General features: G+C 39.8%; 1 protein-coding gene across 3 annotated transcripts in view; it reads right to left on the minus strand.

The window, feature by feature from the left end:
- nrp1a (neuropilin 1a) overlaps positions 1–15,836 on the minus strand; it is a 56,489-nt gene that overhangs the window by 33,537 nt on the left and 7,116 nt on the right. For all 3 annotated transcript variants that reach the window (XM_026364448.1, XM_026364449.1, XM_026364447.1), the window contains 2 exons: positions 6,002–6,183; positions 1,218–1,445 (listed from right to left, as the gene is read on the minus strand). In XM_026364448.1, coding sequence (XP_026220233.1) covers positions 1,218–1,445; positions 6,002–6,183 — 410 coding nt within the window. The remainder of the gene's footprint in view (positions 1–1,217; positions 1,446–6,001; positions 6,184–15,836) is intronic.

Genomic DNA, 15,836 nt, shown 5'->3' on the forward strand with positions numbered 1-15,836 from the left:
CAGAATCCTGTCATCCAAAACACGCCTCTTCCAGCCTAGCTTAGATTCATCTTTATAGCCCAGGTGAGTATGTGCTTTTAAATCCACTATGGCCTGAACTGAACAAAAAAAGCTCCCTGGATTATCTGCATGACTACCCAGTGATATGAACTTTTAAAGAACATGCCTTGAACTCTGCATTCTGCCTTTCTTTTCATTCTACTGAAAGATGAGGGATTTGGGAGGTTTGACATTCCTAGTGTGTCATGAAGACCTGCATTTGGCTGGGCATCTTCCACCTCTGTACACTGACTCCAGTAGGTAGTATGCTTCCAGCCTTCTGTGCTAATCTACTACTGATTCAGAAGTCACTGCTGGGACCACTTGAAAAAAACAACACACTATGTTCTTCTAACACTAACAAAGTTGTAGTGTTCTGTTTCAGTGAGTGTTGGATTAATGAGATGTTCTCCCAGGGACCTGTTGTACATTTGTAAAAATATATCTTAAAAAGGTGATGATAATGTGGTATATTCTCCTGAAAAGAATCTGTGAGTTACTGTTAACCTTACACTTGGAACGACAAGTTACTGTGCACCAGGTTGAACGGTACTAAAGATAAAATTCTTAGAATTTTCAGTCACTGGTAGTTGAGAAATGCTTGCATCTTGGCTGTGTTGGAAGAACGAAGTGAGTTCATTAGCTAAGTTCAAAGCCAGAGTTTGAGTTATGGAAGCGTTGCTTTGAGCACTGCTCACCCTGCAATCACCGTCTCTTACCTGCTGATTTTATAGATGGATTTGTGAATGCTATATTAAGGCCGTATTTTATTAAGTGTCTAACTCTAGCTCATCTCAGTGACCTGTGTTGGCTCTTAAACATTTTTTCTATCTGGGGAGAAGCACAGGGAAATTTCCTTTTAGAGACATTTTCTTGCAATTGTATTCTCTGTGAATCAGGGTAAAAAGATGCAGCAACTTAAATATTATCTTTCCTATACTAGCATTGATACTTTTTCTGTGTCGAAATTGAATGGGATTACATTTTCTAGCATCCACCATAAATTTCTTGTTATAGTATCTCAAGTGAGGCTGTAGCATCAAAAGCCCAGTGGTTAATGAATTAGCAAGGGGGTAGATTTTGTTGCACTATGTTTTTGTTTGTTCTTAACATACACATTTCCACTTTAAATTACAGGTACTGAGAGTAGGTATGACTGACACAGACGATTTTCTCACCTCCTGGGAAACCGTCCCAAATCTCAAGTCTGTCATAGCGGCAGAATACGCCAGCAGGGGGGGTCAGGTCCGGTTCCAGCTCGAAGCTCTCAAATTCCAAAATGATCTCAGACATCTTTGGGGCTAAGATCATAAAAGTGCAGTCTAGGTTGTTGGGGTACTTCTCGGGGAAACCAGGTGACTTTATGACACCACTGTTAGATGTGAAGTTCCTGGAGCATTCAGGACCTGCAGGTAGGAGAAAGGAAGGAAATGAGATTGGAAGTGAGATAAAGGTAGACAAATCATGTATCTGTATTGTATGTATACGTATACAATGACAATAATGATATTCTATTCCGGTTTATTGTCTGGAGGATGGCATTTGTCCCCTGGGTGAAAGACCACAATGATACTTTTTCTATTTGTTTCTACATCTGAGGTTTAACTTCTTTCAGTTGACCAGAACAGATTTGCTCTGGTCTTCAAATAATCCAAGCACTAGATGGTTACCCAAAATAGCATACTGTATCAGAACTAATGCAGATTGTCTATAATATCACAGCAGGATTAAATTAATCAATTAACTTCTAATAACTTTTTATGTATGACTACAGGTGAAATATACTGTATGTACAAGTACAATAGCTTATTCTTTGTTTAGTTTATGTATCTTACCATCAGCCATCATCGTTTTTTTTGTGGTCTTCATTAATGTGAGACCGAACCAGGGATACGCATCCCCCCTTAATCCCCCTCCCCAATGAAGAGGCACAGTACAGACAGCAAGAAATAGAGTAGCAATAGAAGACAGAGTGCTCTGGTAGGTCATTCTGGCAAGATAATCAAAACACGGATCTTTTATATCTATTGTCTCCACATGGGAGGGCTCTTGTCCCCAGTTCCTTTTTCTATATCCATAATGTTTTGCACTGATGTCTAAGTGTGGGAGGGGGCAGCTGCACTTTTCTGTGGTAGTGTCTCTACACATAGCACTTGGAGGGTATGCATCTCTGCTGGCATGGAGCTTCATGAGAATGAACTGTAGCTTGTTGAGAGCTAAATGCTAGCTGCCTGCCGCTCATTCACTCTCTGTCTATCTCTAGTTTTATGGCAATTGTTGGAGTCTCTTCATGGGGATTTCATTGGCTTAGCAGAATGGGGAGAAAGAGTTAAAGAGCTAAAAAGTTTTAGTATTGAAGGTAACATACACAGCTATATATCGGAATACTGGGTACTTAATACATCTAGTAGTCTGACATATTCTTTTAACAGCTTTTTCAGCCTTAAGGGTGCAAGGAGCCTGCAGAGGACATGTCATTTTCCTGATGAAACATCCACCAATTCTTTGTAAGCTGTTGCTTTAGGTGCTAAAAATGACCCAGAGACTGGGAGTTAATCATTAGAACAACTTTGTGCCAAGGAACAGGCATTAAATGTGACAGCCTGTCATTATTTTCATTTTTAAATCTGCCTTGCACTCCCTTTCCTCACATCAACTCACTTTTTTCCATCTATCCATTCCTCTCTCTTTCCTGAGTCTGGCCAGAGCCAGAACAACTGACAGTGTTGTTCTTGTACTGCTAAGTAAATCAGCACTGTTTATGTTTCATGTAGTCCTCTGGCTAGTCATTAGACCCTCTACCCCCAACATCTAACACATTTCTTTTCTTTCCCCTTCACTCTGCTCTTATTGTTCACTGACAGAGGGTTAATCACAAGTATAGAAAAAACTCTTTTAACACCAAGTCAAACATTAACCTGGAGCCTGTGGGATGTTATTGAAACAGATGGAAAATCAGGTTTATCCATACTCAGTCTCATGCACCGAGGTAGTGCACTATGACATGGTATCTGGTGTACTGGTGGTGGGGGGGTTAGCATCCCATAAAAGAGATTTTTTGTCTTAGGTTTCCATGATTGGTGTGTGTGTAGGTACATGTGTGTGTCCATGCAACCATAACCTCTATTAGACTCCACCCAACCCCCAAACACACCTTGAATGTGTTCTCACAGCGTAAATCTGCCTTCATCACAATAACATGATGAGCGTTGTGTTTTTCAGCGTAAGAGCAACACCTATTCTGATGAGTAATGGGAGAAGAAGATGAGCTTGTGTGTGTATGCGAGTGGAAGTGAGCAGAGGCAGAGCTGGGCTTACCTCTTCACTCACTTCAGTGGGCTATTTAGGACTGCCATAATGAATGTTTGTTGGTTGTTCATCATGCTTTTCTTTCATAGTGTATTGCTATCTGGAAGTCACAGGCATGCGTCGAGACATACATGATTACAACTAGCTTGCTAATAATTTCCTTTCCTTTAAAAAAATCATAACCCTACTCTTTTTATCTCATTTCCCTCCATGACCTAACTCTTGCCAGACCTCAGCCAGTGATGTGAGGCTGCCAATTTGCAGGACATAAAATAAATATCCCATGCTAATTAAGATGGTTGGTTGGGATGAGGAGTAGAGACTGATGTGGAAGTGGCCTCAGAGAGCTGCAAAACAACCTGTTCTCTTCCAATTAGACACAACCACTGATGAAAGACTGGGCTATTAATGCCAGCGTTTTGGAGTGTGTGTTAAAACATATTTTCACAGTTTACAGCTTAAATGGATAACATTGTTCATGTAAATATACTTGTAATGGTTAGGAGTGCAGGTTTACATATGTGTAGCTATGTAGACTTGTTTTTAACTCAGGAAGAAAATCTGTATCAATCCCTGAGGGCAACTTCCAGTGACAACCATCCTGCACACTTTACATTTCCCTTCATTGGAATGCAGTGTATGCATCCTTATCCTTTATCCGTTGTCAGAGCATCTGTGTATCATCATTAATATTACAAATGTTTGCCAAAGAATATTTTTCTAACTAATACCCTTCTTGTTGATAAGCACTTTTAATCAGCTACAGTAGCTCCAGAAACATTCATGCTGTGTTACAGTTTACACACTTTATGGGTTCAAGATAACATTTTAGTTTTTTTCACCATTAGTCTCCACTGAGGCCATCTGTTAAGGTTGCTTTACTTTCCGAGATATATGTATGTGGCAAATCCCACAGTTCACATCTGCTTCTCGGGACAAAACCAAAGTCATGAATCCAAAGAAAGCTTTGTAGATCTTGGTGATGAAATTGTTGGCTATCTGGCCAGGGATGGGAGGACCTGTAGCACTCCCATCAGTCAGATTGTTATGGTTAGTTAAAAGCCATTTAGAGTAACATGTGCACATACACAACAGTACAACACTGACCTGAAGCATATAGCCAAGACACAGCTGAAAAGTCATTAAGAGTTACTGAGTATTGATTGATGGGAAAATAATAATTCTAGCCATCTAAGCTTAAATATTTAACATGACAAAGTGTGACAAAGTGAAGTTATGTAACTACTTTTTGATGCCACTGTAGATTTTTACCTCTCTTTCTGCCTGGTACTGTCTTGCAATAACAAAGAAGGATGTTAATTGATCTCAGAGCCTGTTCTTCAAAACAGAGTAAACATAGCATAATTAGGTCCTGGATCCACTAAGAAATCAGAACAGCCATGATGCTTTTCTCCCCAGGGGGATGGAGCTGCGTGGTAAATACCCATACAAAATAAATTCAGTACATCTGTTCATCCTTTAATGTACAGCCTCATTCCTTCACAGCCCTGGTTTTCCTTTTTTGATGTATTCCATAGATGAAAAAAGACCGATTCTCAGCTCTCTATTCTTTACTTTACTATCATATTTCTTGTGAGGTCTGTACTTCCTCATATCTACGAGAATGTTTAGCAGTTTCTCTCTCTGGGCCACTAACATGCCACATTTATAATCAGTCCTGGCTAATAGCTGAGTCTATGAAATACCCTGCTAATATGGAGAATAATGTAGACAATTTATCTAGCCTATGAAGGGGAATAGAGCAGTGTTGATGAGTGTGTGTATGTCAGGGTGGAGTATCGCTTTGATCTGGTACATGGGCCCACAGTCCACCAGCTGCCCTGGTGGAGTGTGGTGATACACACATACCCAGATACATAAACACAAGCACGAACACACACTAGCTCAGATTAAAGGGAAGGAGGGACCTTGCAGGGCCATTCATCTTGTCTGAGGTCAAAGGGGTTTATCCTATAGAGTGCTACTAAAGTTAATTAATGAAAGCAGTCTGCAGCACCTCTCTGTCCTCTAGTTACTCTCCAGATGTGTGTTGTCCTCATCCTGTCAAGCCAAACAAGAAAGGGAGCCAAACAACAGGACATCCCTCCACATGTTCTAATTTGACAGACACCATATTAATGCAAACACTGATTTCACCATATATACTTTAATTTAATTGACATTACTTTGTAGAAACCTGTTTTCACTTTGACATTAATGAGGTATTTCTCTGAAATGTGTTAAAGTTGCCAACTTTTATTGACCGTGATTGATTTATAATGTCAATAAAAGGATGAAACATCCAAAGGGGGTGAATACTTTTATAGGCATTGTATGTTGTTAATCATACCTGATTCCCTACTAAAATCATAATAAAAAACAAATCAAAACAAATCATAGAATTAGGCATTGAGGCTCTTTCTTGCCAGATTGTCAGAATTATTAGTCTTGTTTTCATACTGGATTCTACTTTGTTGATGAAGTAATCTAGAGGTGAAATCATTTGTGATGTAAGTTTGAACAAAAGATTACATCGATCATTTGAATATCAACAAATCACAACTATCTATATTTTATAATAAATATATTAGTGCAATCAAAACATAAACAAATCATCAAGACACCATCACAAACAGAATATTAGGCCACCCACCTGTTTTAAAGATCTCATATCGAATGGAGAAACCTGCTCCATGAGTCTCATAGTCAGACACAAACTTGATGAAGAGCTGGTTTCCAGAGGAGATGACTGGAGAGGGGGCAATCTTCCCGCAATACTTCCCCACCAGCTGACCATTCTCATCCACACCGTCTCGCACCTCCACATAGTCATATCTAAACATGACAAAAGAAAGAGAAGCAGCGTCAGTTTGTATTGTGCTTTTTTTTTTGTCCTGCATAGATTACTGCTGTGCTGTTTGAACTGTGCATGTGGACTAAGAACTCAGCAGCATTGTGCAACAAGGCGCAGAGCTGGATGTACTTTCCGAGGAGACTCAGGTCCTTCAATGTCTGCAGCACCATGCTGCGGATGTTTTATATGTCTGTGGTTCCAGTGTCATCTTCTATGCTGTGGTCTGCTGGGGCAGCAACATGAAGGTGGCAGACACTAACAGACTAAACAAACTGATTAGGAGGGCTGGCTCTGTTCTGTTCCACAGAGCGCCACAGGAGGTCCTTTCTACCTGTGGCCATCAATCTGTACAATTCCTCCCCCCTCTGTAAGGGGTGTCTTATAATTGCTGTAATTCCACCATGGACTATAAATATTGACCCATTTTCATTCATCTATTTTACATATTCTGTACATATATTGAGTTTTCTTTATGATGTTATTAGGTATTTATGTTGGTGTTGGATCTTTTCTGGTTGTGGTTCCCTTTCTTTTTGTCTGTGTAGCAAACAACTGTAATGAGACCAAACTATTTCCCTCTGGGATTAGTAAAGTTTTTTGAATCCTGAATCTTCAATGTATGATAGCAGCATTGAGGTCAGGTTCATGTAATAGTTTGAAGTAGGTCTGGGAAGAGGAGACATGACTAATGACATGTTTTGACTGTTAGTGATGGTGTAAGAAGTTTTTCTTAGTTCAGGTTTTCACTGTTACTAACTGCTCAAAGTGTTGTTTGTGGCAAAATCTCGATGCCCTACAGCAGTGGTACATCAAGAAACAAATAAAACACTACAATGCACACAGACAGTAAAATCAGTTTTGATGTTTTTAGTATAATTAACCCCATGTCTGCAAGCACATTCAGTCACACACATGCTCTTTCTATGTCCTCAGAAATACGTGGCCCCTGGCCAAAGGGGCCTAGATTCATAGTTTTGCTTGATTTCCAAATTACTGTCAAAACATCAGACCTCCTTAGCAGTTCTGAACTCATTTAATTCTCAGGATTTCACATAAATTGTTCATTTACACTTTGACAGCTCATGGTGGGCCAAGTGTAAGGCCGATGGGGGCCTGACATGTATCCACAGCACCCTTTCCCACTTAGTCCTGTGTAAACAGTTTGCTACATCTGCCTCACATTCAAACAACATATTTATCAAATTACTAGTGGTAATCGGAGGGAGGGATGCCTGTGTGTTCAAATGTAATAAAAAATATTATGGGAGGAAGTGGGAGTATGCTAGTTGAAAGGGAAGACTGGATTTAACTAAATGTGACACTTCTGGATGTCTTTGAAGTTGGGTCCTCCTCTGAGAAGATATCTTTCTGCTCAGACACAGTGGTCCAAGATAATATGGAGCTGTCAATATGCAAGTGTATAATTTGATAACATTTGGCCCTTTGGAATTTTTGTGTGTGCCATCTGTGTCTAAATGAAGCTGTTAGTTTGAAACCTCTTTTCATGACCCAAAACTGGATGGAAAGATATGCTTTCCTCCACTTGAGCTTGTCAATTTTTAGATTAAAGATTCAAAATTCAAAAAACTTTAATAATTAAGTAATAATTAATAAATAAAATTGTTTAGCTTAGTCCTCTTGTCACTGTGTAAAAAAAAAGAAAACTCGGCTGGGTGTCATTTCTCTCTGCTTCAGACCAGGTCTTCTGTCTCTAATCTCACTAGCTCCACCAGCTGTAGCAGCAGCCTTACTAGGCTGACACAACCTTTGTTGTTTTCAACAACTTTATCAGCTGCAGCTCAGTAGAAAATACTAGATTGACATGGTGTTTACAATGTAGTCCCTCCCACCTTTGCTTTGTGGCTAAAAGGCCAGGGACTTATTTATTATTTAGTTTAAAGGGATCCCCTAAAGCGGGGACCAGGTTTCTGTTGTTAAGATGTTACTGTCTAGTTTAGTTTAGTTGCTGAGGCAATTATTTGTGATGAAAGCATATCAGGTCTGACCAAAGATACAAACCCATGCATATATGCAAAATTATTTTCACCTGTCTTCTTAATATTATTTGAGAAGATATACATACAGTATTCATTCAACAAAGTTGAAACATATTATAAAACAATACATCTGTGAGTTTTCTACATCTTTTGGTTCCCAGCTCACAACAGAGCATCGATCTTTCTGTGGCCCTGAACTGTTTTATCAGAAAACTTAAAATTCACCTCAGAGCCTCTTTCACTGCAGCTATCTGACTTCCCTTGCAACTGCTAAAAGCTGAGTGCTGCCTAACACCTAAAAATGGATGTAGAGATACCTCACTGACATGAAGAAGGACAGAGGAGCGAGATGCAGTAGAGCAAAGCAAGTCTTTGTGCGTGCAGTTTTGCTGTTTGTGTGCCTGACTTTAAAGACTCATTAAAGAAGTAGCCAAATTAAAGGAGTAGTCTTATTAGACTTGTAGATGGAAGAGATAATACACCCTGGAGGTCCTCACTGTGTTCTATGTGTGGAGAAAGAAATTAAACAACAAAGAAATGAAGGAAGAAAGACTTAAGATCTCGATTTGTGCCTAAATGACTCACACCAGCCAGAACTCTAGTGGTTCTGCACCACTGGGTTCACACTCTTGATCCAAGCCTTCTTTCATCATCTGAAATACATTATGGTAAATGCTTGTCAGGACAGTTTGACACCTCTAAAAACACTAATGTTGCAAGTTGTATTAAATGTAGTTCGATTCCATTGCTCTAAACACCTGTAGGGGCTCCATTCAAGGGATGAGAGTCCATAGGGAAGACAGAGTATGGTTTACAATCTCCATCTAGGATCAGAAAAGAAGAACATGAACATGGCCTACTTTTAACCCCCAGATGGTCCCACATCTTCTTGTCAAATTAAACTTAGTGTCCTCTCCTCAAGGGACTCTGTGGAGATTTTTTATATTATATTATTGTTGTTGTGACTGTTCTTCTTCCTTATAACAATACAAACCAGTGAGCCATGGACCTAGTCATCTGTCTAGTATGCTTTGCGTCTGGGTGGGCCTGCCAACATGCCGCAGTACACGCACACAGCTGCTGCCTACCACAGCCAAGTTTGCTAATCCAGGCGGAAAATAAATGGAGAAAAGACGGAGTTAGAGGGGCATTAGGTGGGGGGTGTATGTAATTCTCAATGACTTTCGCTTCACCAACTCAAATGTATTAGCTTAATTTCTTTTTTCAGGCACATAGAGAAAGCAATCCTCTAGTGTCAAATGAGAACATTAGCCCAGCGAAGCCATATAGCGACAACCTACTGGCCTAACAATATACCATTTACTGTATAGATATCACCAGAAGCTCTCCCATGAAAATAATCTGTCCTCCTTTTTTAAATGTCTGCTTTATATGGTCCTACAAAAGCAGTACGCTGTGACAGAAGGTATAAGCCTTGTACAGCTGTTTAGATTTCTATTTCAGACTATTTATAAGCTTCAGCTACAGTGGAAAACCCTAGATTACCCATTGTTCAATGTGGATAGATAAACAATTGCCATACCTTTTTCTCTAGCTTTTCTCTTTCGGTGGCTGTACTATAGGTAACTTGCTCAAAATACTTCACAAAAACATGTCATCTACAACTATTCTACACGTCACAAGTTACAGTGGAAAGCCCTAAACAATATACTGGGGACAACTCTGTGAGGCCCAGTGAGACTTAGCAGGAAAGTGCCTTGTTGTCATCTGTGAGAAAACTCCAGCTGGGGACATAATATGTTAATAAACTGTCATGTGGGGCCCCAGCAAAACATATTTAACATTTGTATGAGGGAGACTGAGAGAACAACAAGTTGCCTTTCTCCTAACGCTTTCAAGTGCAATTACCCCAGTTACTTTGGCAGACAACAACAAAAAATCAGGTGTCTGTCTAAACACCACTTACTTGATAATGAAGATTTTTATTGGAGGGCAAGACCATCTGATTAAAGCAGAACTTTTTTAAATGTCAGGGCCTCTTCGGATGTATATTCATATTCATATTCATATTCATATTCATATTCATATTCATATTCATATTCATATTCATATTAATGTAATATGTTTAGATGCCGTGGCTGTTTGTGATGTTATGGTGGCCTTTGCCACATGTTTGAAAAGCATATTTGCTTTCCTAAACAGCTATTATTATTAGCATTGATAGATTTAGCTGTTTCCATCCATTAGCCCTCCTAATTACACTGTCACCAACAATCAAATTAATGAATGTGGCTATTTAGACTTATTGCATCCCCCTTCTCTTTCTACAACATGCACAAGAATCCTTTATTCAGAAATACGAGCACAGGAAATGATCACAAAAGCTCCCACTGTTTATAGGCCAGACATTCAACTTCTTATGTGCAGGACCTAGTGCATTTTGAACCCTGCAACGCTCTAATATGTTCAGCTGACTGGCTTTCTGTTTGACTATAACATACCTACAGGAACAAGGGGTGGGGTCCATATTCTTTTCTATTATGTATACTCCTTCCATCATTAAATTTGCCTTGCATGACTAAAGACTATAAACCAGCAGACCACCACAATGTGATTATAGAAATGCTGTACTATGTTAGTAGTTCAATCAAAACACATTTGCTTTCTGTTTTTTGCCATCTTTTAGGTCCTTACACTGAAGGTGCAAATAATTCTTCCAGAAAGCTGTATATAAAAGCCGCAGTTATGATCAGAGATGATAATATTTGTCTATCCACATCTTGTTATTCTTACTACTGCATAAATGAGTAAATATCATTAAATATGAACCCCCACATGGCAAAATGGAGCTACAAATTTTGCACTTTTCCCCTGTTAAGGGGATTCAAAAATGAATTGCTCAGCATACATGCATGCATACCAGCGCTTCATATGCATCTTAGTGCAGACAAACAAAACAAATATGCAGACTCTTAATCCAGTTTTTCAAATTAAGAAATCAACCCTTGGGGTACATTTCTAAGACACATGTAATAGAAGTGACGTCACAGTGTAATGGCCATGTAATCGTCTTTTAAACTGAGAGCTATTATGCAACATGTCAGCTATACTGTACTTTATATCATGAAATCTAGCTTCTAGACTTTGGCAACACTGACTTGATTTGCAATGGGCCAAAAAAGCAAAACATGAAGTCTGAAAGATAGAGGGAAATAAAGTAAAACAATAAGGTGGGATGAAAAGACCACTGAGAAAGAAAGAAAGGGAGAGAGAGAGAAAGAGAATTATGCTAGCCCATTTCTGGGGCCATTACAGGAAGCAATTGTTTCCATTTGTCCCACCTTGACATTTGAGAGGATCTCTGATTACACAGGAAAGAGGAGCAGACACATGTGATTGAAGAGAGAGACCTCTACAGGGGTCTTTAGCACTGCTCTGCTGATATGTCAATGTTTCAGCAATCAGTCAAGGGTAGAAGTAAAAAGGCACTGGACAAATAAGGTGGTGCGGAAGAATACTGGAAGAATAAGGTGGTGCGGGACACCAGGGCTGAAATGTACTTTGTCTTTTTTTTTTTACATATTGCCTTCTTCCTGTTCTCGTCAAATACTCACGCTTTGGGACACCTGCAAGACTTATTTACATGGATACAAGTAGGAAGGCAGGGCGCACAGGTTACTCAGACTTACTGTGTAATTGACTTATTGTGCTTCTCCCTGTTCAAAACATGCTGTTTTAGGACAATGCCTAGATACCCACAAAAGACTAGATTCACAATGCTAATCGGATTAACAAAATAAAATTAATTAAAGAGTATCATATCATTTATTATGTATATCACAAAAAGGGTATGTTGACAGCTCTAGATGATGTTTTATAGACAAGGAAAAACTGCCACACTCTTTAAAATTGAGGGGCAAATACATAGGCAATCTTATACTGTATCTGTTTATGATGATTTGAGAAGCTAGCGGTGCTCCCTGTCAGGTAATAAGGTGTGTATACAAAGAATATGCTGCATTCATAAAGGGAAAGAGGAGCTGAGGGTGAGAGTGGTGGAGGAAGGGGAAGGAGGAGGGCAGTTGAGGCTGAGGTCAACTGGAGGTAAAGCTTTGGGTGCGGTTTAAAACTCTCTGTTCTCAAGAATGGAAAGCAAGAAAGAAAGACTGGCTGTTGGGAAAGATAGAATGAGTATGAAGACATGTGGGTTCAGACGTCCATATACAGATTGAAGGACCAGAAACAAAAGAGAGAAATTGTAAAAAAAACCTGCTAAAATAGGTAGTTGGCAAACGTTTGCTTGCTAAAGATTCAGTAAAGCACACTCTCTGTCTCTCTAAGATTTGTTTACAAGGCTCTGAAATGAGTAGGAAGCTTAAGATGAATGGTGGCAATAACTGCACTGGGAATTATTCAGTTAAACAACCCATCCACTCCCCCTACAGTCATCTTTCTTTTCATTTGTTTCTTTTTATTTTTCTGTTCCCTGCAGCCTGTGGAGGCAACAGGGGGCTGGGCCAGAAGTTAAGGCTCAGTGCTCAATGACCCGGTCATCTGGCTGGACATGCAGCTACTTGGCTGAAAGTGAGACAGCGAACATGAGAGAGTGTTGTGCAGAACTTGGATGTCCCCTTCAGTTTAAACAGCCAGTAGCAGCCACACCTGTCCTTTAACTACAGTCCAAACTTTGAGACAAAACAAGCTATTTCTGGTTCCTAACAAAAGAGAGAGAACAAAAGTGCTTACAATGGGCACATACAGAATTGGCTAACATAGTCAGTTGATTGGTTGTTTCCAGATTCAGGCAGAGTGCTTTGAATGTTGAACAACCGAATATCTAATATTTATTACTACATCACCATCATTGTGATGGTTGTATTGTTCTCACTGTGTGCAAATAACACAGATTTTCCAATGATGCAGCACTTTAGAGATATGCAGATATGCAGAGCTATGAGAGCCACATGCGGTGCATGTCTTCTATGGAGCTGTCCAGCGAGACTGAATACTTGGCATTACAGGGCTAATCTAAGTGTTGATGGCCAGCCAGTCCTTGCCAGCATTTGGATGTCAAGGTGACTCTTCAGTTCCTGGCCCCAGAATACAACCTTCCAGCCAACTAGCAGACCATCTCTCTAGTAACAGTCTCTTCTTCTGCTTCCTGGTAAGATTGTGTGGGGAACGGGATAAGTATGGATTCAGAAAAGATGCTTTCTTGTCACTATGTAGACAGGGGTCATCCTGGAAAATTCATGTTCATACATGAACAGATGAGCAAATTATTGTCTTAATCAAATCAGATCTGGGCAACTTTTGTATGTTGTTGTACATTCAATCGAATCTCTGACAAAACAGCCGCTTTCAAGATGTTCAGACCAGCTCGTTTTCCTTCTGTCATCCAGTGAGTGTTGGCTCTTCTCAGCTGGCAAAAATAAGTGTGGAGAACAGAAACAACAAATGTGGCTAAACAAAGATATGGATACAAACCGGAATGTGAATCATCAACACAAATAAAATTGCATTGAGCGTTAAAGCTCATAATGTTAACGTAGCCTAATAACACTTTCAGCACCACCCTTCAAAAGGATGATGCAACAGGATGAATTTACAACCCTTGGAATTAGTGTTATTTAATAAAATAATAAAAACTGTGATAAAAAATGCATTAGTTGTTGCGACAGAAAAGAAAAGCCATTACTAATGTTGTCTATTTAGTGAGGAGAGATCAAGCAAAGAGTAAGTGATTCTGAGTGGGTCTACTGTAAGTCAATCAGAGAACAGTGGGGTACTATCCATCAATCACTGTCTGCTCGCCACCATGAACAAATCACATCAAGTTGAGTGGTGGAGAAACACTAGTGGTCTACAGCCTGCTGTGCACATACACAGTGACCGAGAATGACCCTGGGCATGTTGAACTATAACAGGAGGGTCCTTGGCTTTACTTCCTACCTATATACCCTCTTACCAACTGCAAACAAACTTTGCTCCACCTTGCTTGATTGTTTGAATAAAAAACGCTGTGTCGCTGTGCCCCACTCTCCCACTTGCCATCCTTTATGCATGCCTTCTATGGAGCAGACCAACTAACACATCAAAATTATGAGCCCCATTCAGGGTTAGAATACTAAATGAAACATGTTTGACAAACCTAAACAAGTTGTATTAGAGTGTCCAGAGCTGGATAAATAAGACTCTGGGAGATACTTGAAAATAATCCCTCCAGACTACTGCTCTGCCACCCACATATCATGAATTCAAATTATTCCTCATTCATTCACCCTCCCTATCAGGTGATTTTCCATAGCACCTCATAAACTCAGAAATCTGCGTTGGATGGGAAGAAAAAAAGGCAAGCCAGGAAAACCTGTTGCTAATTATAAGTGAGGCAGAGACCGGGAAGAGGGTGTTTATTGCCAACTATCCTTTGGAAACAGAAACACATAATTGATTTACAGCTTTAGTGTTTTTCATTGATGCTCTGAGAAAATAAGTATGATTTCCTTGCAGTAAATAGATGCGTACCCAGAAGCAGAAATTAGATTTCCAAAGGTCGTGAACCTCCATACAGCTCCTTTTTGAGCAATGTGTTTTGGATAATAAAAACTAAAACAGCATACAACTGTTCTGTATCTCTAAGATATGTGGGCTGCAGCTCCATACCCCAGGAAACTTCCATTTAGGGAAGCTTGTATTGGTTTGGGACTGGAAAGAAAAACAAGCAGATGAAAAAAAGAATTCAGCAGGCATGTGCCAGAAACGGCCAAGCAAAAGGAAGCCACAAACTGAAAAGAAAAGCAAAACAAGCATACACATGAGATTGGATGCTTCTGTGCTGTCACAGACACTGTTTGCGACCAGTACTTAAAATCCAGGGGGTTATGAGCATAAGCCTTGTTTCGTTTCTTTCTCTTTATCTCTCTCCTTCATTCCTCCTTTTCTACTCCTTTTCTGTGAAGTGAACCACCCTCCTGCTGTGAGGTAGAGTGGCTCACCTCCCAGTTGTAGTCAGGTTGTGCATGAATCAAAGTAGTGACAGAGCAGCGGGGAGGATGGCAGATGCCATGGCCAGAAAGCTTTTCAATCAGGCTGCCCTTCCAAGCCATGGCCAAGGTGAACCACTTTACTGCTGAATAAAAAAAGGATCCTCAACACACTACTGCATACATACAAGCACATGTGTGCAGACCTCCTTTAATCTAGCCAATTACCTGGGGGAATAACATTTTAGATTTAACAGAGATGTAGAAGAAGAAAAATTGTGATTGCAGTGAAGGTCAAGGGTTTTCTGTTACAACGTCAATGTCAGCAGCCCTGTCTTTTCTGCCATCTGGTTAATTAACATGGAACAAATATCAGCATTGCAGCTTTGATTTGCTTTGAGTTCAGTTCTGTAAATAAAAATTTAAGATTGGGCTTCTCGGTGGAGATTTTACTGTGCGGACAAAATAAGGTTCAGTATTATGCTTTCAAACAACTGATATTCAAAGTAGACTGCTCTTGTTGCTAATTTATTTCCAGGTACACAGTTTCAAAAGTAAGTTTTGGTATAATTTGATTTGCATTGTTATGAATAGTGGGAATCTATTGCTGTGGAAATTCCAGGTGCATAACTTAACCTGGAAGTTAAAAGAAGTGCTGTTGCACTCTTTATTTTTCGAGCATAGAGCTTTGTC

This window comes from Anabas testudineus, chromosome 2, assembly GCF_900324465.2.
Source record: "Anabas testudineus chromosome 2, fAnaTes1.2, whole genome shotgun sequence".
Taxonomy (NCBI): domain Eukaryota; kingdom Metazoa; phylum Chordata; class Actinopteri; order Anabantiformes; family Anabantidae; genus Anabas; species Anabas testudineus.